At 36.3% G+C, this 22,292-nt stretch overlaps 1 protein-coding gene across 2 annotated transcripts in view; it reads left to right on the forward strand.

Annotated features, from left to right (window-relative positions):
* Positions 1–22,292, forward strand: part of atp8b1 (ATPase phospholipid transporting 8B1) — a 139,956-nt gene that overhangs the window by 16,288 nt on the left and 101,376 nt on the right. For both annotated transcript variants that reach the window (XR_008808897.1, XM_056266131.1), the window contains exons 2-24: positions 846–1,027; positions 1,122–1,219; positions 3,475–3,588; positions 3,715–3,813; positions 3,924–3,985; positions 4,121–4,193; positions 5,015–5,085; positions 6,295–6,377; positions 6,734–6,892; positions 6,984–7,072; positions 7,941–8,131; positions 8,228–8,436; positions 9,739–9,782; positions 10,265–10,424; positions 10,626–10,814; positions 10,896–11,008; positions 14,784–14,948; positions 15,642–15,753; positions 15,838–15,913; positions 16,008–16,131; positions 20,419–20,710; positions 21,315–21,538; positions 21,621–21,704. Coding sequence is in view for 1 of the 2 variants with exons in the window: in XM_056266131.1 (XP_056122106.1) it covers positions 859–1,027; positions 1,122–1,219; positions 3,475–3,588; positions 3,715–3,813; positions 3,924–3,985; positions 4,121–4,193; positions 5,015–5,085; positions 6,295–6,377; positions 6,734–6,892; positions 6,984–7,072; positions 7,941–8,131; positions 8,228–8,436; positions 9,739–9,782; positions 10,265–10,424; positions 10,626–10,814; positions 10,896–11,008; positions 14,784–14,948; positions 15,642–15,753; positions 15,838–15,913; positions 16,008–16,131; positions 20,419–20,710; positions 21,315–21,538; positions 21,621–21,704 (3,000 nt within the window). In the remaining variant the exon portion in view is untranslated. The remainder of the gene's footprint in view (positions 1–845; positions 1,028–1,121; positions 1,220–3,474; positions 3,589–3,714; positions 3,814–3,923; positions 3,986–4,120; positions 4,194–5,014; positions 5,086–6,294; positions 6,378–6,733; positions 6,893–6,983; positions 7,073–7,940; positions 8,132–8,227; positions 8,437–9,738; positions 9,783–10,264; positions 10,425–10,625; positions 10,815–10,895; positions 11,009–14,783; positions 14,949–15,641; positions 15,754–15,837; positions 15,914–16,007; positions 16,132–20,418; positions 20,711–21,314; positions 21,539–21,620; positions 21,705–22,292) is intronic.

The following is a 22,292-nucleotide window of genomic DNA, read 5'->3' on the forward strand; positions in this document are numbered from 1 at the left end:
TGTCGTTGTGAACTGAGCTATCATCATCGCAGCACGTCCAGTCTGAAATACCACTTGATGGCCAAGCACACACACACACACACACACACATACACACACACAGATGATGCGAATTCTCCGCCCCTCGTCAATATCAGGAACTCGTCAGTATTTCTTTCACCCTTTTATTGATGGACAGTGTTACATTGTGTGAGAGATTATTTGCTTCAAGTGAGAATGTTAGTGTGAAATTGAACACAGTATACGCCAATGTTGTTTTCAATAAAAAACATTTGCACAAAGCAAGCCGATCCACTTTTCCATGTTGATAAGAGCATTAAAATGAGAAAAAATAATGGGACAAAAAGAAATCGAGACATTTAGAATAGATAAAAATGTGCGATTAATTGCGATTAATCGTGAGTTAACTATGACATTATTCGCGATTAAATATTTTAATCGTTTGACAGCACTATATATAATATAATAATAGTAATCAGCTGATTGTCTCACAAACGTAACCAGCACATTTCTCCCCACATAGCAAACCCATAATACAGCGAGGGAGAAGAACCACATGAAACTATGCAACTATATTTTTTCTAACAGGGTAGTAATAGTTTAGTCTATTACTAAACGTCACAATATAGACGTCACAATATGTCGTCCTTCATAAAAGGGGGTGCCCGCGGTTCTGTAGATATAAATGTCTCATTCTAAGGGAATAAAAACATAACGGTTCATTGAGTAAGGTCTTTATACACCACTGAACACATAGTTATGGATCTTATATTGCATTTCTGTCAATAGGTCCTCAGAAATATTACACATTGCACCTTTAATGTGATGTGTGTGTGTGTGTGCAGTGGGACTCTCAGGATGAGCGCTCGACCGCGGGCAGGTTCCCAGGGTTCCCTGGAGGAGCCGGATGATGAGGTGATGCCCTACAGTGACGACGAGACAGACGATGAGTTGCAGTCAGAAGATGACCTGGACCGGACTGAAGACCAGCTACCAGAACCAGAACCCAGACCCGCTCCTGCTCCCGGTGAGATGAAGACCCATCTGCATGCTGGAAAACTCTCCTGCTAGAGCTTGTTTTGTGTTCTGATTTAGTTTTGTTGTTCTCCTTTTCCTCTCAGAGGTCGGTTGGACCATCCGAGCGAATGACAGGGAATACTGCCAGAGACCCGAGTTTCAGAAGAAGGTCTTTCTGTGCTTTAAGAAAAGCAGATACTCGGTAAGTCCAACCTTTAGTGGATCGGAATAATTATTTTTTATTATATATAGTTTTTGAAGGAAGGCTCTTCTGCTCACCAAGGCTGCATTTATTTTTACTGTAAAAAAAAAAACCACAGTAAAAACAGTAATATTATTAGATATTATTACGATTTAAAATAACTGTTTTCTATGTGAATATAGTATATTAAAATGTAATTTATTCCTGTGATCAAAGCTGTATTTTCAGCATCATTACTCCAGTCTTCAGTGTCACATGATCCTTCAGAAATCACTCTAATATGATGATTTGTGCTCAAGAAACATTATCATTATTATTAGTGTTGAAAACAGTTGTGCTAATTCATATTTTTGTGGAAACCGTTTTGTACTTTTAATGATGCTGAAAATTCAGCTTTGCATGACAGGAATAAATGACATTTTAAGATATATAAAAATAGAAAACGGCTATTTTACAAATTTGATGTAGTTTTGATTAATAAAGTAGCTGTTGGTGCCTAAAAGCCTTTGAAAGACACTAAACTCTAGAGATTGTCCTGTAAATAAATACTGTAAGTGTCTTCAGATAAAAGCATCTGATAATGATTTCCCACCGCTTACTAACACTAAACATGCTAGTGTTTTCCGCCGTTTAGACCACAAACAGTGTTTTGAGCGGGCCGATGTTTTCATCTTAAACTGCAGGACCTTTAAAGTCAATCTATACTTTTACCATGAACATTATTTTGATATTTGTCTCCTCTTATACAAACTTTACAGACTGGTCAAACCAGACTGTTGAATTTCTTCAAAGGAAGATTAATGTTTAGTTTTCTGGGAAGGAAGTGTCTGTTTTTCTTTTGTCAAATGTTTAATTTGTTTAATGGATAAATCATGAATCACTTCTGAAAAACAACAGCAACATCATCACACAGTTTAGCTTTAAAGGTTATATTTCTTCTTATTGATTATACTCATAGTTCATAGTTGTACTCATAGTGACATTGCAAAATGGTAACAAATTGTATTTTAAGTCAGTCTCAGTTTTGCACATTACTCTGAGACCTTTTTTCTTCTGTCGCATTTTCGGTTCATCAAACGCCTCCAGGAAACATCCAGAAAAATAAAAGTGACACGTCATGTATTTAGGTCGTAATACGTCATCATGTTGTTATCTGTTATTCCAGATGGGGCTTGGCCTTTATTATGGTCTAAACTGAGAGATTTTATGCTCCTTTTCTTACATAAGTTACTTGTTAAACTCATAAGTTATTGCTTGTTTAGGTTCTGTGGTATGACAATGATCTTAGACTGGAAAAACGAGTCATTTGGGTGTCAAATGTCCCGAGATTTGCTGCATGTCGTGAGATATAAGCAGCAGTGACTGGCTTTGTCTTGACTCTTGCGGTTGAAATGTTACCCTGCGAGAGCATCCACAGTCAGATTTTGATGTGTTTTGATTTGCATGTATGGAAAATAGTTGGGTTCGGTAAACCCAACTATAGTGACAGGAACTAAAGTAGAGAAAGAGTGAAGAGTTTGTGACACTTTAAATCAGACTTTAATCTCTAACAGGTCTATTAAACCTGACCCAGATCTAAAGTTTTTTTTTTTTAGGGTTTTAAATGTTTTCTTTACTATTCCAGCCTCATATTTCCGAAATCCCATGAAAGTGCGCAATATTTCACAACTGACAAACTTCAAACTTATTATAGAGCCTTGGGTTAAATTAGAGGGCATTTTCCTTTATGAAGTCGGCGTCGTGAAAGAGAAGTTGTGATCGTCTTTTCTATTGTGACGTATATCCGAGTGAAACTGCTTCTCAAACAAGATCAAATGTAGGGCGGGGCTTGATTTTGTCTATAGGGAGTTGATTGGATGGTTATGGGTTTGCTATTGGTGGATCTCAAGTGATTGACAGGTTGCCCCGCCCTCGCGCGTGTAAACCTCCTCAATGAAGAGGAAGATATTTTGAATCAAAATTATGAGGCACGTGATGTGCGCGGATAAATTATTTATGATAAATCCTGCAATATTCCATTAAAAAATATATAAGAATTGTCTGTTTGGATTTCATGGTGACTTTAAAGTTTTCTAGGAAATTCTGATATGTTATTCTACATTCTGCCGGTAATGTTTTATATAAAGTGATTTTACTCCTGGGACCTTCATCTGAGGTGATAGCTCCCCAATCAATCCACGTGGGGAGAGAACCTGAACATTTTAAGACTTACGTTTTTTTTTATACCAATTTCTTGAATTTCTTTTCATTTTAAGGACAATGCAATCAAGACCTACAAATACAACGTGTTAACCTTCCTGCCGCTGAACATGTACGAGCAGTTTAAGAGGGCGGCCAACCTCTACTTCTTGTGTCTGCTGATCCTGCAGGTAAACCTCACATTTATCACGCAACTTCATAGACAGCATGAGGAAAATATAAATATATCAAACACACACATATACATGAACATATATATATATATGAACTTTAACTCGTGTGTGTTAATGTGTCAGATCATTCCTCAAATCTCCACGCTGCCGTGGTACACCACCCTGGTCCCGTTGGTGTTGGTGTTGGGCATCACCGCCATTAAAGACCTGGTGGACGACCTGGTGAGTCCCTGCACGTGTTTAGTGATGGAACGGTTTGGGTGAAAGGTAGCCATTAATTGACGGGTCATGGTAATGGTTTCTGTCATTTGATATGTTTCTCCGGTTGAAAGGCGCGACACAGGATGGACAAAGAAATCAACAATAGAAGGTGTGACGTGCTGCTCAATGGCAGGTAACACAAAACTTTAATCTGCTTTAATACTGAAGTACATGATATTAGTGTTGATGTTTGTCAGTGAATAGTTTAAATAAACAACATTTTGGCATTAATGCTCAGATTCAAAAATTCTAAATTCTAATTTGTCAGATTTGAAGAGACCAGATGGATGCATCTACAAGTTGGTGACGTAGTCAGACTGAAGAAAAACGATTTTATCCCGGTAAGTTATTTTTAAATCTTTTTGCCTTCCCGTTGAAAGATCTCCCTGTTTTTATTTTATTTTATTTTATTTTATTTTATTTTATTTTATTTTATTTTATTTTATTTTATTTTATTTTATTTTATTTTATTTTATTTTATTTTATTTTATTTTATTTTATTTTATTTTATTTTATTTTGTTTTATTTTATTTTATTTTATTTTATTTAGTTTTTTCCCCACAATCTTAGAGATTCTCATCTTGTTGCAGCTCATAAAAATAATGCATTGAAAAAAAAATGTATACATAAATTAAAAATAAGTTGAATTAACCTTTTTTATCAAAGACACTTGTAGGTTTGGTATATGCCATATTATATAGAAATTATATCTTGAATGAAATATGTACCTATAAATAAAATAAAACTATATAAATTAAAATATTTAATTGATATAATTAATAGTATAATTTTTACAATGTTTATAAAAACTTTTTAATTTTAATTCGGATCTTTTAATGCTGAAAGTATTATAATATTACTGAAATATCCACTGAAAGAAACCCAAAATTAGTCTATATTTTATGAAGGCCCTGCTTGAGTTATGTTTGTTCCAGGGCTTTTCCTTTTTTTATGGATTTAATTATTAATTATTTATAGTATTACACTTACTTTGAGTGTTCATTTGCTTTCATGTCATGTTAATGCTTGCATTTCCTCCATTTTACTATTTTTTTTTTAATCACATTTTTAGTTTCTTTATTCCTCCGGTCTCTTCATTTATTCATCTGAGGTCATTTTTATGTTAATTTCTCATTTTCACGTTTGTTTCAACCTCATCTAGGCCGATATTCTGTTGTTGTCCAGTTCAAATGACAACAGTCTGTGTTACGTAGAGACGGCGGAGCTTGACGGGTAAGAAACCACATTAAACACCCAACACAAGCATACAGTGATTGTTAGATCAGTTTATTGGATCTATGAATCACGCTACTGCAAACGTCCACACTTATAGAATCATTTCGGAAGACACAATGTTCGTTTGCATCGTGATAGTCATAATTGAGTTGTTCTGGCCATAACCATACATGCATACATTTCTATGACTTTCATTTTTGTTTTGTTACATCAGTCCAATGAATGTTTGAATGGGCATTTATGTGTTTAGACAATAGACATCGAGTCATAATGGAAATTGTGTAATGGATATGGTACTGATCAATCCATCCGTTCAGTCCAAATACACTTCTTTTAGTCTCTCACATTCAAAAGACTCATTATTCAGATCCTGGGTTTGTCTATCTGCATACTTTTCATAAATATTTAATTAACAATATAATCTTTAATTTATTTTTATTTAAATCGTTTAATTCTAAAAGTATTATAATATTAGTGAAATATGTACTGCAAGAAACTTGAAATATATCACATTAGTCTGTGTTTTAAGAAATATTTATGTTCCTGGGGTTTTTACTGTTTTTATGGATTTAATTATTGAACATTATTGATTGTCATTACACATACATTTGTAATTTTTTACATTTGGTTGATTTTTTTCAAAATACTTTTTAAAATATTCCTTATTTTTATTTCTATTTGCTTTTTTGTTTATTTATCGAGTGTATTCATAGCTTTATTTATATTATTTATTTATTTATAGAAATGTATTAATGTATTATTTTTATTTATAGAGAGTGCATTTCTAGTTTATTATTTTTATTTATAGAGATTGATTTCATAGTTTTATTTATTCATTTTATATTAATGTTATATTTATATAGAGAGGTTTTATAACTTATATTTATAGAGTGCATTTAAAGTGTATTTATTTATTAATTGATCTTATTTGTTGAAAGTGAAGGCATAGAATAATGTTGTTTTATTTTATAGGTGGCATTTCCTTGATTGTTATTAAACATATCTGCAAAATGGAAGAAAAGCAAGCATAAACATATGCTTGCTTTTCCTCCATTTTACATTTTGTCTTTCACATCCATAGAATCATATTTGAGATCCTGGGTTTGTCTGTCTATACTTTTCCATTGTTTCATGAAGGAGGACGGGATGTTGTCAGATGGCTCACATTAGTGTAGTTAATTAATCGTTTTGGTTTTGTTTGTCCAGAGAGACGAATCTGAAGTTTAAGATGGGTCTCAAGGTCACAGACGAACAACTTCAGAAGGAGGATCAGATGGCTAAATTTAATGGTATGTACTGTATAAGAATATGTTTGCACTAATAATATGAGTGTTTGACAGATTCAGAGACTGAAGAACAGATGATTTGTGTGGAAGTAGTTGCATTAATGTGATTGTGCGCTCATGCATAAACACGTGTTGGTCTTAAACCCTGTCCTAAACATGTGCGGCACGCAAATTAACCAAATTTTTCTCTCCTGGCCCGAAAACAAAATGCACTAAGCAACAGCATGAGAGGAATGGGATTTTTAACCAGTCAGATTTAGCAACCAAGCGCAACTGACAATGTTATTGGTTAGATATAACTATCCTGAGATTGGACAGTAGATATGAAAGAATAATTTCTTGTTTTGTGTCTCTCTCAGCGCTGATTAAGTGCGAGGAGCCCAACAACCGTCTGGATAAGTTTGTGGGAACGATGATCTGGAACTCTGAGAGTTACGCGCTCGACCTCGACAACATGCTGCTCAGAGGATGCAAGATCCGCAACACAGAAGAGAGCCACGGGCTGGTCATATTCGCAGGTCAGAGGTCAACACGCTGACCAACACACACTCACGCTCACGGTTCAGTGGTGTGTTGGTGTTCGTTAAAGCTTTGTGTTTTTTTCTTCAGGTAATGACACTAAAATCATGAGGAACGGCGGGAAGACCAGGTTCAAACGCACCACGATAGACAAACTCATGAACTACATGGTCTACACGGTGAGCCTTCATATCTCAACTTTACCATTTAACTTCTTCAGTTCTATAACATTTACTTTTTTTTTTTCACTCACCTTAAATATTTTCCTTATGACAGTTTTGTAAATTTTTTTATTTTTTTATTTATATTTACATTTTATCTATTCATAGAGTGTTTTTGTAGTTCTATTTATATTTATAGACTGTAAAGTGTATTTATAGACGTTTAGATTTTATTTATAGAGAGTGTATTTGTAAAGTTTTATTTATTGAGAGTGCATTTATAATGGTTTATTTATAGAGAGTGCATTCATAGTTTTATTTATTAATTTGATATTATATATAGCTTTATTTTTAATATTATATGTAGAGTGAAAGCATAATTTTATTTATTTTATCTATTATTTTTTACTTAGAATGTATATATAGAGGTTTGTTTATTTATTTTGTGCATGCATAGTTTTATTTAATTATTTTATTCATTTTTTATGTATAGAGTGCATTCAGTTTTATTTATTTTATCCATTATTTTTTAATTGAGTTTTATTTTTGTTTTTTAAAAAACTTTTATTTATAGACTGCATTTCTAGATTATATATATTTTTATTTATAGTTAATGCATTCATGAAGTTTTATTTATTATATTTGTTATTTTTATTGAGGTTATTTATTTATTTATATGTTTTTAATATAAACCTATAGACTATTTAACTTTTATAGACTGCATTTCCAGAGTTTTTATTTATTCATTACTCTTATAAAATTTTGTTCATTATTTGTTTTTATTTATAGAGAGTACATTTATAGAGAAATATTATAAGGTGCTGCAGCATATGCAATAAATCCGTTATCGTGAATATTTCCATCGCTCTCTCTTTCTCACTGGTAGATCTTTGGGTTGCTGGTTTTGCTGTGTGCCGGTCTGGCCATCGGACACACGTACTGGTACGAGAGCATCGGCTCTAAGGCCTGGTATCTTAACGACGGCCTGGGCCATTCTTCATCTTACCGAGGATTCCTCAGTTTCTGGGGCTACATCATCATCCTCAACACCATGGTGCCCATCTCTCTTTACGTGAGGTACGATATCAGCGCACAGCACCAGTCTCAGTCTGAGCACTCAGATTGTTATTCATCAGATAACTCATTCACCTCTGTTCCCTCCTTGTCCTTCAGCGTGGAGGTGATCCGACTGGGTCAGAGTAAGTTCATTAACTGGGATCTGCAGATGTATTACGCTGAGAAGGACACGCCAGCCAAAGCCAGGACCACCACCCTGAACGAGCAGCTGGGTCAGATCGAGTACATCTTCTCCGATAAAACCGGCACGCTCACTCAGAATATCATGGCCTTCAAGAAGTGCACCATTTCAGGACGTACTTACGGTGAGGGCTTCGACAAACTGCTAACCCTGTGAATAGAGACCAGTGTAGCTTTTAGAGTATAATATAAATCCTGAAATGCTTCCCAGGGACCAAGCTTACTGTATCGTGTGATGCGCATGTGCAAATATCCAAAGCTTCTAAAAGATCAAAGTTTGTTGAAAAACCTGTTGCACACAATCCACTACATGCCTTCTGTCGTCTTGATTGATAGTCTAGACTTTTAGCGAGTCATTTTAGTATAATTGTAAAAACGTCCAGCTTCAGCTAATGGTTCATGTGTCTTTTTGCTTTTTATAAAGTAAACTTATGAATAACTTTGACATTGTCAGTAATATGTCAAGACATGAACACTTACTAGACTGAAGCAACTTAGGTTTACTTGAGTATCCATATATCATTTTTTTTTCTCAAATGTGAGTCTCAAATATGATCATCAGGCTTTTGAGGAAGATTTATTTCTTCATCTCTCAGTCATCATCGTATTGCATTGCATTGTGTTTTAAAACGACAGAGCTTTGATCATAAATCTAAGCATTTAAAAATCATCTTACTTAGACGTATTTTTGGCAGATATACAATAACGACTGATATTTATATGCAATTTATGTAAGTACTGTTATGCAAGTTATAAAGATCTCATTAATTTACATTACAAGCTATCAGAATTTATAATAATAAATATTGGCATGAGGTTTTATTGGTCAAACCATCAGATGTGTGAAAAGAGCTGATACACGTTTAAGTGTTAAATGTAATCGGACGAGTGTGAAAGGCTGTACCGATGCCGTGTTGTGCCCGATCACATATATAATCCTTCATGATACCGCCCTGATCTCTGTCCTCCTGTGATTCCAGAGATGTGTGTAAATGTGCGTGTCTCTTGTTGTGCTGTTGTCTTGTGTGTGTGTGAGGTGATACAGTGTGTGGCTCTGGGAGAGATTTGAGGCTTTAGTTTCACAGAGGTCAGGTTTCTGTGGTTGGGTACAGCGGAAGAGTTTAAAACACACTGACACCTTCGACCCTGCCATAAAATAGTTTAATAGCACTCCCTTTCCCTAATCACATCATCACACATCACAAATTACTATTGCTCATACTCATAAATCGATAACAATAAGTGTTAAATGAGTGCCTCGTATTAAAGACAGCGTGTCGAGTTAAAAGGTATGATGAGGCCTCTCGTTCTGTGCCGTCTGCTTTATCTAGTGCTATTTAAAGTGCCTTTTTTTATGTATTATTGTTTTGAGTAATTCAGTAAACTACATTCATGTGAAATTGACAACGCTCTATGATCGTCTATAGGTGATTCCACTAGTGCAGACACTGGGGCCTTGCAGCATGGAAAGGTGTGTATGCAAAGTGCATTTATATCATTTATTAAGTGCGTTTTTATAATTTAATTTATTACCTTATTATTTTCATTTATAGTGCATTTATAGAAAAAAAAAAAATATATAGAATGAGTGCACTTACAGTTTTGTTATTAATTATTAAGTCATAAAGAGGGCATAATAGTTTTATTTTTTTATTTATAATTTTTTAAGAGTGCATTTACAGTTTTATTTAAGCGCATGCATTTATAGAGTTTTGTTTGTTAATATATGTATTTATTATACCTTGAGAGGGCATTTATAGCTTTTTTTTTATTTACAGTCCATTTATATCATTTAATTTAATGCATTTATAGACTTTTTAACTAATACTTTGTATTTATATAAAGAGTGCACTTATAGTTTTGTTGTTATTTATTGATTAATTCATTCTTTTTAACATGGTAATTTCACTTCCTCTCTGATTTTTTTTTTTCTCTTCTGATTTTTTTCCTCAGCCTGTGGATTTCAGCTGGAATAAATACTTTGACGGGAATTTCCAGTTTGAGGACCATTCCCTCGTTTCCTGCATCCGTTCGAAGAAGGACGCGCAAGTAATGGAGTTCTTCAAACTCTTGTCCCTGTGTCACACCGTCATGGCTGAGGAGAAAGAAGAAGGTGAGGAAACAATATCTGCTGACCGTATGCAATGATGCATTTCAGATACACTAGTTTGCTACGTTGTCGTCACGTAACCCTATTTCGAGCATACTCAATTATTTAGCATTCTTAATCCTATTTTGTGTACTATCTGATCAAATAAATCAAAAGTTTACAAAAATCGCAGCTAATATTTCCTGCCCATTTTGTCACTTTCAGGTGAGTTGGTGTACCAGGCCGCATCTCCTGATGAGGGCGCTCTGGTCTCGGCCGCACGCAACTTTGGGTTTGTGTTCCTGGGCCGAACACAGGACACCATCACCATCTTAGAGCTGGACCAAGAGGTGACCTACACGGTGCTCGCTATACTCGACTTCAACAGCGACCGCAAACGCATGTCCATCATCCGTGAGTCCTCTTTCTCTTCTCCTGTTCCTGTCTGTCAATCACTGGCATCTGTTTCTCACTCTTTTGTGTGTTCGTGTGCAGTGAAATTTCCCAATGGTAGTATCCGTCTGTACTGTAAGGGCGCAGACACTATGGTCTACGAGCGTCTCGATCCAAATAGCAAGGATAAGGAATCGACACAAGAAGCTCTTAATGTGAGTACCAACACATTTATTAAATTCATTAACAAATGCTAATGAGGTTCAGCATGCAAATGCAAGTTTTTGTTTTTTGTGGAGCACAAAAGGAGAATTTTTAAATCTGTCAAGCTCCAAAACATACAAAATCATAAAAATATCATAAAAGTACTCAATATTACTCGTCTTCAGTATACGATGCGCCATGCCACATTTGATGTCATTGACACCCAATGATAGCTAAAAATCTTGTTTCATTTTGTTGACAAAAGTTTGAGTTTTCATCATGTTTTTTGGGAATAAAATGTGAATGCTATATGACCAAACCCCTCTGTAAAAACTTCAGCATATAGATAGGGATAAATCTGTAAAATTTGGTGTATGTAATGCACTCTCTATAAAGAAACATAACATCAATCAATAAAAAATAAAACTATAATTTCACTCTCTATAAATAAACAAATAAATAAATTATGAAATTATAAATGTACTCTCTATGAATAAAAACAGTAAAAATCAATCAATTAAACAGTACAAATGTACAATCAATGAATCTATAAATACATTAGATAGATGGACAGACAGATTGATAAATAGATAGAACGACAGATAGATATATTGACAGATAGATAGATAGATAGATAGATAGATAGATAGATAGATAGATAGATAGATAGATAGATAGATAGATAGATAGATAGATAGATAGATAGATAGATAGACGGATGGATGGATGGATGGATAGACAGATAGATGGATGGATAGACATAGATGGATGGATGGATAGATAGACATAGATGGATGGATGGATGGATGGATGGATGGATGGATGGATGGATAGATAGACAGACAGATGGATGGATGGATGGATGGATAGATAGACATAGATGGATGGATGGATGGATAGATAGACATAGATGGATGGATGGATGGATGGATAGATAGACATAGATGGATGGATGGATGGATGGATAGATAGACATAGATAGATGGATGGATAGATGGATGGATAGATAGATAGACATAGATAGATGGATGGATGGATGGATGGATGGATGGATGGATGGATGGATAGATAGACATAGATAGATGGATGGATAGATGGATGGATAGATAGATAGATAGATAGATAGATAGAACGACAGATAGATATATTGACAGATAGATAGATAGATAGATAGATAGATAGATAGATAGATAGATAGATAGATAGATAGATAGATAGATAGATAGATAGATAGATAGATAGACGGACGGATGGATGGATGGATAGACAGATAGATGGATGGATAGACATAGATGGATGGATGGATAGATAGACATAGATGGATGGATGGATGGATGGATAGATAGACAGATGGATGGATGGATGGATGGATAGATAGACATAGATGGATGGATGGATGGATAGATAGACATAGATGGATGGATGGATGGATGGATAGATAGACATAGATGGATGGATGGATGGATGGATGGATGGATAGATAGACATAGATAGATGGATGGATAGATGGATGGATAGATAGATAGACATAGATAGATGGATGGATGGATGGATGGATGGATGGATGGATAGATAGACATAGATAGATGGATGGATAGATGGATGGATAGATATACAGACAGACAGACATGGATAGATGGATGGATAGATATACAGACAGACAGACATACAGTTAGGTCCATATATATTTGGACACAGGCACAATTTTGACACTTTTGGCTCTGTATGCCAACAGAATAAAATTAAAATGAAACAATCAGGATGAATTTGAAGTGCAGACTTTCAGCTTTAATTCAAGAGGTTGAACAAAAATATCAAGTAAACATTTTAGAAACTGCAACCATTTTTATACACAGTCCCCCCATTTTCAGGGGCTCAAATGTAATTGGACAAATTAATATAATCATTAATAAAATGTTTATTTTTAATATTTTGTTGAGAATCCTTTGCAGGCAATGACTGCCTTAAGTCTGGAACTCATGGACATCACCAAAGACTGGGTTTCCTGCTTTGTGATGCTTTGCCAGGCCTTAACTGCAGCTGTCTTCAGTTGTTGTTTGTTCGTGGGTCTTTCTGCCTTTAGTTTTGCCTTCAGCAAGTGAAATGCATGTTCGATCGGGTTGAGATCAGGTGATTGACTCGGCCATTGCAAAATTTTCCGCTTCTTTTCCTTAAAAAACTCCTGGGTTGCTTTTGCGGTGTGTTTTGGATCATTGTCCATCTGTACCGTGAAGCGCCTTCCAATCAACTTTGCTGCATTTGGCTGAATCTGGGCAGGCAGTATATTCCTATACACTTCAGAATTCATCCGGCCGCTTCGGTCTTCTGTCACATCATCAATAAACACCAGTGATCCAGTCCCACTGGAAGCCATGCATGCCCATGCCATCACACTGCCTCCACCATGTTTTACAGATGATGTTGTATGCTTTGGATCATGAGCTGTTCCAAGCCTTCTCCATACTTTTTTCTTACCGTCATTTTGGTACAGGTTGATCTTAGTTTCATCCGTCCAAAGAATGCTTTTCCAGAACTGGTCAGGCTTTTTTAGATGTTTTTTGGCATAGTCTAATCTGACCTTTCTATTCTTTATGCTTATGAATGGTTTGCACCTTGTGGTGAACCCTCTGTATTTGCTCTCGTGAAGTCTTCGCTTGATTGTAGACTTTGACAATGACACGCCTACCTCTTGGAGAGTGTCCTTCAATTGGCTGGATGCTGTGAATGGGTTTTTCTTTATCATGGAGAGGATCCTGCAATCATCTACCACTGTTGTCTTCCGTGGACGTCCAGGCCTTTTTATGTTGCTGAGCTCACCAGTGCATTCTTTTTTTCTCAGAATGTACCAAACTGTTGATTTGGCCACTCCTAATATTCCAGCTATCTCTCGAATGGATTTATTTTGTTTTTGAAGCCTAATGATGGCCTGTTTGACTTGCATGGAGAGCTCCTTTGAACGCATGATGTAGGTTCACAGCAATAGATTCCAAATGCAAATACCACTCTTAGAATCAACTTCAGACCTGTTACCTGCTTAATTGATAAAGAAATAACAAAGGAATAGCCCACACCTGTCCAAGAAACCACTTTTGATTCAATTGTCCAATTACTTTTGGTCCCTTGAAAAAGGGGGGTGGCTACTCTCAAGAGCTGTAATTCCTAAACCCTTCATCCAATTTGGATTTAAATACTCTCAAATTAAACCTGAGAGTGTGCACTTTCAGCCCATATCCATTATGTAACTATAGCTTGAATATGTTTTGGTACATATCTGAAAAAAAAAAAAATTGTGCCTGTGTCCAAATATATATGGACCTAACTATAGATAGATAGATAGATAGATAGATAGATAGATAGATAGATAGATAGATAGATAGATAGATAGATAGATAGATAGATAGATACATAGATAGATAGATAGATAGATAGATAGATAGATAGATAGATAGATAGATAGATAGATAGATAGATAGATAGATAGATAGATAGATAGATAGATAGATAGATAGACATGGATGGATGGAAAGATGGAAAGATGGAAAGATAGATAGACAATTGAAATCTACAGACTCAAAGAGATAGTAAAAAGTGTAGTAAATAAACACTTTGAAGTTGAAGATGTTTTCCACAAACAACACGTTATGAAAAGCCAAAATAACCCAAACTCTCAAAATTGACCAGAGCATGAAAGAAACAATGTTTTTGCCTTAATGCAGAATAGCATTAAATTAGATTTAAATGAAAGTTGTAGGTTTTTTATGCTGAACAGTTTGATTTCTGTTCCAGATCTTTGCGAACGAGACCCTGCGGACTCTGTGTCTGGGCTACAAGGACATCAGTCAGGAGGAGTACGACGCCTGGGCTCTGAAGCACCAGCAGGCCAGCATCTCCATGGGGAACCGCGAGCAGGCTCTGGATGAGGTGTACGAAGAGATCGAGAACAACCTCATGGTGCGGAAATAAGAACGGAACATTTACAAATGACACAAGTGATAGATCGATATATTGGTCAGGCTTATTAATCTGCCAATCATTCACTAATTTCTACCGGCTGATAACTGTGTGAACTGGATGATTAACATTTGACATTTACATTTATTCATTTAGCAGGCACTTTTATCCAAAGTGACTAAAAATGAGAATAATATAATATCTCTAATGTTAAAATATTTTTACACTTTAAAATATTTGCTTATTTGTGCAAAAAATAAATAAATAAATAAAATATATATATATATATATTTTTTTTAAAGTTGCTGCAATTAAATTATTTATACACTATTAACTTAAAATTCAATTTAAAAATATTTTAACATTATAGATCTTATATTATTCTCATTTTTAGTCACTTTGGATAAAAGTGCCTGCTAAATGAATAAATGTAAATGTCAAATGTTAATCATCCAGTTCACACAGTTATTATCAACCGGTAGAAATTAGCGAATGATGTTATTGAATCATATTAAAATTATTAATTGATTATTTATTTGCATTTTTATGCATTTATGGACTTTTTGTTTACTTATTTGATTTTATTTATAGATTTTTTGAATTTATTATTGCATATAGAGAGTGTATTTATGTATTTATTCATTCATAGAGATATGTAATTGATAAATGTGCCATTTATGCTCGTTTATTCAGCTGATTGGAGCGACAGCCATTGAGGATAAACTTCAGGACGGCGTTCCGGAGACCATCGCAAAACTTGCCAAAGCTGACATCAAGATCTGGGTTCTGACCGGAGACAAGAAAGGTGAGCGGTGGACAAGGGCAATATTCTGTTGTTTTAAGGGAGATTGGTTTGATTTATAATGTGTTTGGTCTGTCACGTACTCAGAGACCGCTGAGAACATCGGCTACTCCTGCGAACTGCTTACAGACGACATGAAGATCCACTACGGAGAGGATGTGAAGTATGTTTGAGCTTACGGCATCATGTGTCTGTGACTGTGTGAGTGGTTCGATTCGGTTTCTAAAGTCGAGACTCTCTCGTTCTTTCTCTCTCAGTGTACAGCTGAGGAACAGACAGACCCAAAGGCGAAACGACCCTCAAGGACGCAGTAAGAAACTGAAGGAGACGTTTTTCCCAGAGGCGGGCAAGAACGCCCTCATCATCACTGGAGGCTGGCTGGTACAGTCATCCTCTGATTATCTCTCAGATTATGTTTTAAGACTAAACACAAAGCAGTGTTTCCAGTAGTTACCTAGACTACCTAGTCTAATCTGTGCTGCCACAGTTTCATAATGAGCTGAAAATATTTAAAAAAGATCTCTAACCTTGTTTTGCGCCATTGGTTTGGCAAAGTATCTGTCAAACGGCATGGCATGACCGTGGCGTTGCTGGCGCAATGCTCTACTGTTTGAGATCAAGCAATCTAGTCTGAACTATAGCTATAGGTAATACTATTTTGTCATCAAGTCCTGTGGAGTGACTCACCAAGTTGACCAGGACAAAAGGGAAATGAATAAAAGATTTTCAAGCCTTTAAAGCATAGGTTCTCAAAGTGCGGCCCGCGGGCCAATGGCGGCCCGCCGAAACATTTCTGGCGGCCCGCGATAACATCTGTAAAACTGTTAAAACTGTTGCTTTGAAAAAATGAATATCTCCGTTTAGTGGTGTTTAGCGGCATCCATAGGCATAAGCGGTAATTACATGGTCCGACCGACCGATCGCACTTGACCTCACTCCCAAGGCCACCAGGAACAGTGGTTGTCTACACAGGAATAGGAATCGTGGCCAACCGAAACCAGCCCCACAAATCCCATTGCAATTTAAAAGGGTATGTTGACCAAGTAATCAATATTCAATGTGACTTAATAATAATCTTAACAATGTCAAGCTTATTAATGGCCGCGTTTCCATTACCTTTCAAAATGTTCGCGGGCGCGAACACTTGCATTTTCCTATCAACAGTGGAAACAACTTAAACTAGTCTATCATTTCTGGTCATACAGAAAATAATAATGCATTATTCGCAACTACTTTTATTTGTGTAAACTCATAACAAGAAAACGTGCTTTTGTAAAATAAAATAAAACAATCAGTAGCCTAGGCTACTACGCGCTTTCATGATCTCCGTGAACTGGAGCGCGAGAACTGAAACAAAATATAGCCTATGTAGGCTAAAGCTTAAAATGTGCACTTTTAAACAAACAAACTCGAATCGAAAGCAAATACCTGATTATGTAATCCGTATGAAAGGTGGATTTCTCTCTAAAAGCGCATCTGCTTAACAGCGGAGATGGAGATATGTTTTTAGCCAACACTTAGAAAACAATAGTTTATTAATAAACAATTAAAATGCCTCGCTGTTTTTTCAGACGCATTTATTATCATTAGCCTATAACTCACCTATAAATCAGGCTAGATCAGACACGTACAGGCTATATGGCTCTTCTCATTCATCACTGCGGGAAAAATATAAATTCCAGGTTCTAATTTGGCCTTAGAAAACCAGTAAAATCTACATGTTTTCCATATTAATTTGTGAATATTTAAAATGTTTAATAAAGGGGCAAAAAGTCATTTAAACAAAAATCTGAAAAAGTCTGTCGATATATTTACTTTTTTTGCGCAGCAGTTGGTGAAGCCAGTTCAAATTAAAATTTTGTTCAACTTTGCGTTTTAAAAAGACAACAACCGTTCATTTTTCGTTTTTCAGTTACGGGTTAAAAAAGATCGATAATAATATGCAAATCTGCAATAATGGAAACGCGACTGACAAGCAATGATAGAAATGAATGATGATGATGACTTGTTTGGTAAGCTTCTATTTTAAAAGTTTCTTTCTCTCCCCCCCCCCAAAATTTTCACAAGTTTTGCCAGGTTTAGCCTCAGTTATGAATTAAAATGTGTTTATTGCAACTAATGTAAACTGTAGAGATGCAACCTGGTCATTAAAATAATTTCAAATGGGATTTTCTTTTCAGTTTTTTTTTCTTCGTTTTCTCCCCCGCCACTTTGGCGGCCCTCAGTTCAATGTTGGGTTCCTATATTGGCCCTCACCTATCAAAACTTTGAGAACCCCTGCTTTAAAGGGACACTATGAAGTTTGTTTTAGCTTAACTGAACAGCTTTGGAGTTATTGAAATGGTTATATGACTTCTTTCGGGTTGAATGGTGGCCGTTCTGCTACTGGACCATTAAAGTACATGGGGATAACAGTCGGATCTATGTATTTAATCACGTGAAAATTCTCACCACTAACAACAAATATTATAGATCTCATTAAACGACAAATTAAACACAATGTACTATTGTATACTACTATGTAACACGTCACGTCATGTCACGCTCTGCGTGAGTGGTATTTACGACAGTAACGTTAAAGGGATACTTCACCTCTGGAAAGATGAATGTGTACCGTATTTTCCGCACTATACGGCGCACCGGATTATAAGGCGCACCTTCAATGAATGACCTATTTTAGAACATTTTTCATATATAGGGCGCACCGGATTATAAGGCGCATAAGATACTGCAGTCAAATGTTTGACTGGGTTTGCGTTATTCATCCACTAGATGTCAACAAATGTCAACAAAACAGTCAGATAAAGTCAAACTTTATTAAGCGTTCTGACAACTCCGTTCACTCCCATGGTAACGTTGTTCAAACGTTAAAGGAAAACTCTGGTCAATTTTAACATTGAGCTCATTTTTTGTAAATTTGGAGTGCTGTCAGTACAGATAACAACGCCAAAAACCGGTGTTGCCTACACCGTGTTATCCTCTTTTTAAAATTTGCACCCTGTTGACTTAAACGGGACAAGTTTTAAACCTGCTTTTAGCCTCTTAACAACCTTAATGTGTCATTACAAGTGCACAGCCATGTGAGTGAACACGGTGAATCTGACTGCAGTAAATGTGAAAGATATGAATAAAAATTATGTTTATTCAGCCATACCCGTATTTTCTTCCTGTTTTCGGTCGAAGTCCACCATAGGCGATTGTCGAGTGCGCGCGCGCGATCATTGGTAACTAAGCAACAGTGGAGACTCAGACTGTCAGCCGATGACGGTGCTGTGTGGTGTTCTGAGAATATCAGCTCAAATGGATAGTTCATCCGAATCAGATGTTGAACACACGGAGGAGGTTTGATCGCGCGCAGCGCGCGAACTCGACAATCAACTACTGTGGACTTCGGCCGAAAACAGGAAGTAAATACGGGTATGTGAGCCGGCTGAATAAAGAGATTATTCCTGCCTTCGTGAAAGCTCGGATCACAGTTGAGACTGATATATCAGCCCAGGCATCCACGATCCATTGGCAGATAGTCGCGTAAGTCGCCCGGCGCTGTCTCCCCGTCTTGGTGAACGTGTGTTCACCATCCATATATAAGGCGCTCCGGATTATATGACGCACTGTCGTTTTTTGAGAAAATTAAAGGCTTTTAAGTGCGCCTTATAGTGCGGAAAATACGGTATTTAAAATGGGTCATTTATGTAGAAATTATTTTTGAATTTGGAGCTTTCTAGACTGAGAAAAGCCAGAAAATGTATTTTTGGCTTATGTGGATGAAAGACAACAACTCCCAGAATGCACTTGCTTCGCTGCCCTAGGAGGCCACGCCTACCGGTAACAGAGCGCAGTAGTTAAACAACAAGTCTAGGCTACTAGTGAGTCTCCGTGATGAGTCTGCACGGGATTTCGAGATCGCCCAAAATGTCCGGGATTCGGCTTTTGCGTTCTACAGTCGCCATTCATCATGTTTACTGTGGCGAGCAGGACGAGTGAGGGCCGCGGGAGAACGGCGCGAGGCCGGTGGCGTGATTACTGATGAGCGACACCTGTGAGACGCACCGGACTCGTATCTCTCTCTCACGGAGGACATTGACCATTTACATTCAGATTCAACAATCGGAATGAATTCAGTTAGATTGAAACAAAAGGTGTCTGAGAAAAAGAGGATGGTAACCCCTACTACTCAGCTTTCTCCTATTAAGATACTCAGGTTTCTCCACAGAACAAGAGCCTGCTAGCTTAGCTTCCAAAAAAAGATGTCTGACACTATGTGTCCATTCTGTGAGTGAGATCCCAGCCTCTATGGGCGGGTTGGGAACATGCGGGACAGCCCCTTCTACTGGCTCTAGTCTTTAGCCTCTGGCCAAAAAATACTCCGATGACGCAAAATGACGATTTTTGCGTCATCGGAGGATTTTTTCCAGACAAAAAATACATAAATCTCTCGTCTCAGGGGGATATGAGGGTGGAAAGCATAGTAATTTGAAAATACTACAGGTTTTCTACTAATACAAAGCTTAATGCTAAATCCTGAAGTATCCCTTTAAATACAAGTACTCCACAGCGACTCCAGGGGTCGTTGTTTGACAAAACCGGAATTCCTGCATAGTGTCCCTTTAAGTTACAAATTTGTATCTCCTTCTAGGAATTTAAAGTCACTTTCTCCTCTCCATGCAGAATGAGATACTGTACGAGAAGAAAAAGAAGCGGCGTCGCTTGCGTCTGAAGAAGCTCAGGAAACGGTACAGGAACTCCAACAACCCTCAGGACGTCAACCAACCCATCGATGAGTGGGAGAAGGAGAAGAGACAGGAAGACTTCGTTGACATGGCGTGTGAATGCAGCTCGGTGATCTGCTGTCGAGTGACACCCAAACAGAAGGCAAACGTGGTCAGTCTGGTGAAGCGCTACAAGAAGGCCGTGACCCTGTCCATCGGGGACGGAGCCAATGACGTCAACATGATCAAGAGTGAGTTTAACTGATCCTGACCAGTGTTTTTTTACTGTCAATAGCTGTTTCCATCCAAAGTTGCATGTTTAACTTATGGTCAAACTTGGAATATTGCATAAAATATCGTGGCATTTTTATCCAGTGATTTTGCAAGATCCCAAAATTCGCATACAAGATAGGTGTATGGAATGGATACATATCTAATGACATACTGTTATTATTATTATTTTTAAATATATTTCAATTTTAGTTAAAGTTTTAGCATTTTGCTATTTTTATATTTTCATTTTTTGTTTATTTTAAATTTTATTTCAATTTCTGTTTTAATTATTTTAGTAGATATTATTGATGTTATTGGTTAATTTTAAAATTATCAATTGATATTTATTTATTTAGTGTGCATTTGTAGAATTATTTGTTTACTTATTAGTTTTTGTATTTATTATTGTAGATTTTTTAGAAAGTGCATTTATAGTTTAGTTTTTATGCATTTATTCATTCATAGAGATATATAATTGATAAATGTTTTTTATTTCAGTTCAAATGTATTTTATTTAAAGTGTTAAGTCATATTACATGTTTAAAAGAGAGCCAACCCTTGTGTCCCCATGCTCCTCTGCAGCTGCAGACATCGGTGTGGGCATCAGTGGGCAGGAGGGGATGCAGGCCGTGATGTCCAGCGATTACGCCTTCGCTCAGTTCCGCTTCCTACAGCGCCTCCTGCTGGTCCACGGCCGCTGGTCCTACATCCGAATGTGCAAATTCCTGCGTTACTTCTTCTACAAAAACTTCGCCTTCACCCTGGTGCACTTCTGGTTCTCCTTCTTCAATGGATTTTCCTCACAGGCAAGAGAAGGATTTCAGTATCTCTAAATCTCTGTTTTAAGCTGATTCTTGTTTTTAAACAGTCTTGTTTGTGTTGTGTTAGACGGCTTATGAAGACTGGTTCATCACCCTGTACAACGTTTGCTACAGCAGTCTGCCCGTTCTCCTCGTCGGTCTTCTGGATCAGGTATCGCTTGTCAGAGAATAATGGCAAAGAGAAGCTAGGCTTATCACAGAATTGATGTTTTTATGTATTATAAAAAAAAAAATGTTCACAGTCATGTAAATTGCAGTCAAACTAATTTATCAAAAAATGCATACATAACTATTTATTTATTATCTGCATTTAAAAGACATCTAAGCTTCTTTTAAATTGCCTTTAAAAGAAATGCAATTGGATTTTGTAACTTCCCATCATGTTTCGTAGCATAATTCAGGGTTATTAGCGTTAACTAAAACTGTTAAATAATATAAAATATGTATGTATTTGTGTGTGTGTATATATATATATATATATATATATACAGGTCCTTCTGAAAAAATTAGCATATTGTGATAAAGTTCATTATTTTCCATAATGTAATGATAAAAATTTAACTTTCATATATTTTAGATTCATTGCACACCAACTGAAATATTTCAGGTCTTTTATTGTTTTAATACTGATGATTTTGGCATACAGCTCATGAAAACCCAAAATTCCTGTCTCAAAAAATTAGCATATTTCATCCGACCAATAAAAAAAGTGTTTCTAATACAAAAAAAAAAGGTCAAC

The sequence above is a fragment of the Rhinichthys klamathensis genome, unplaced genomic scaffold (genome assembly GCF_029890125.1).
Source record: "Rhinichthys klamathensis goyatoka isolate OS25496 unplaced genomic scaffold, OSU_Roscu_1.1 h1tg000245l_1, whole genome shotgun sequence".
Classification (NCBI taxonomy): Eukaryota; Metazoa; Chordata; class Actinopteri; order Cypriniformes; family Leuciscidae; genus Rhinichthys; species Rhinichthys klamathensis.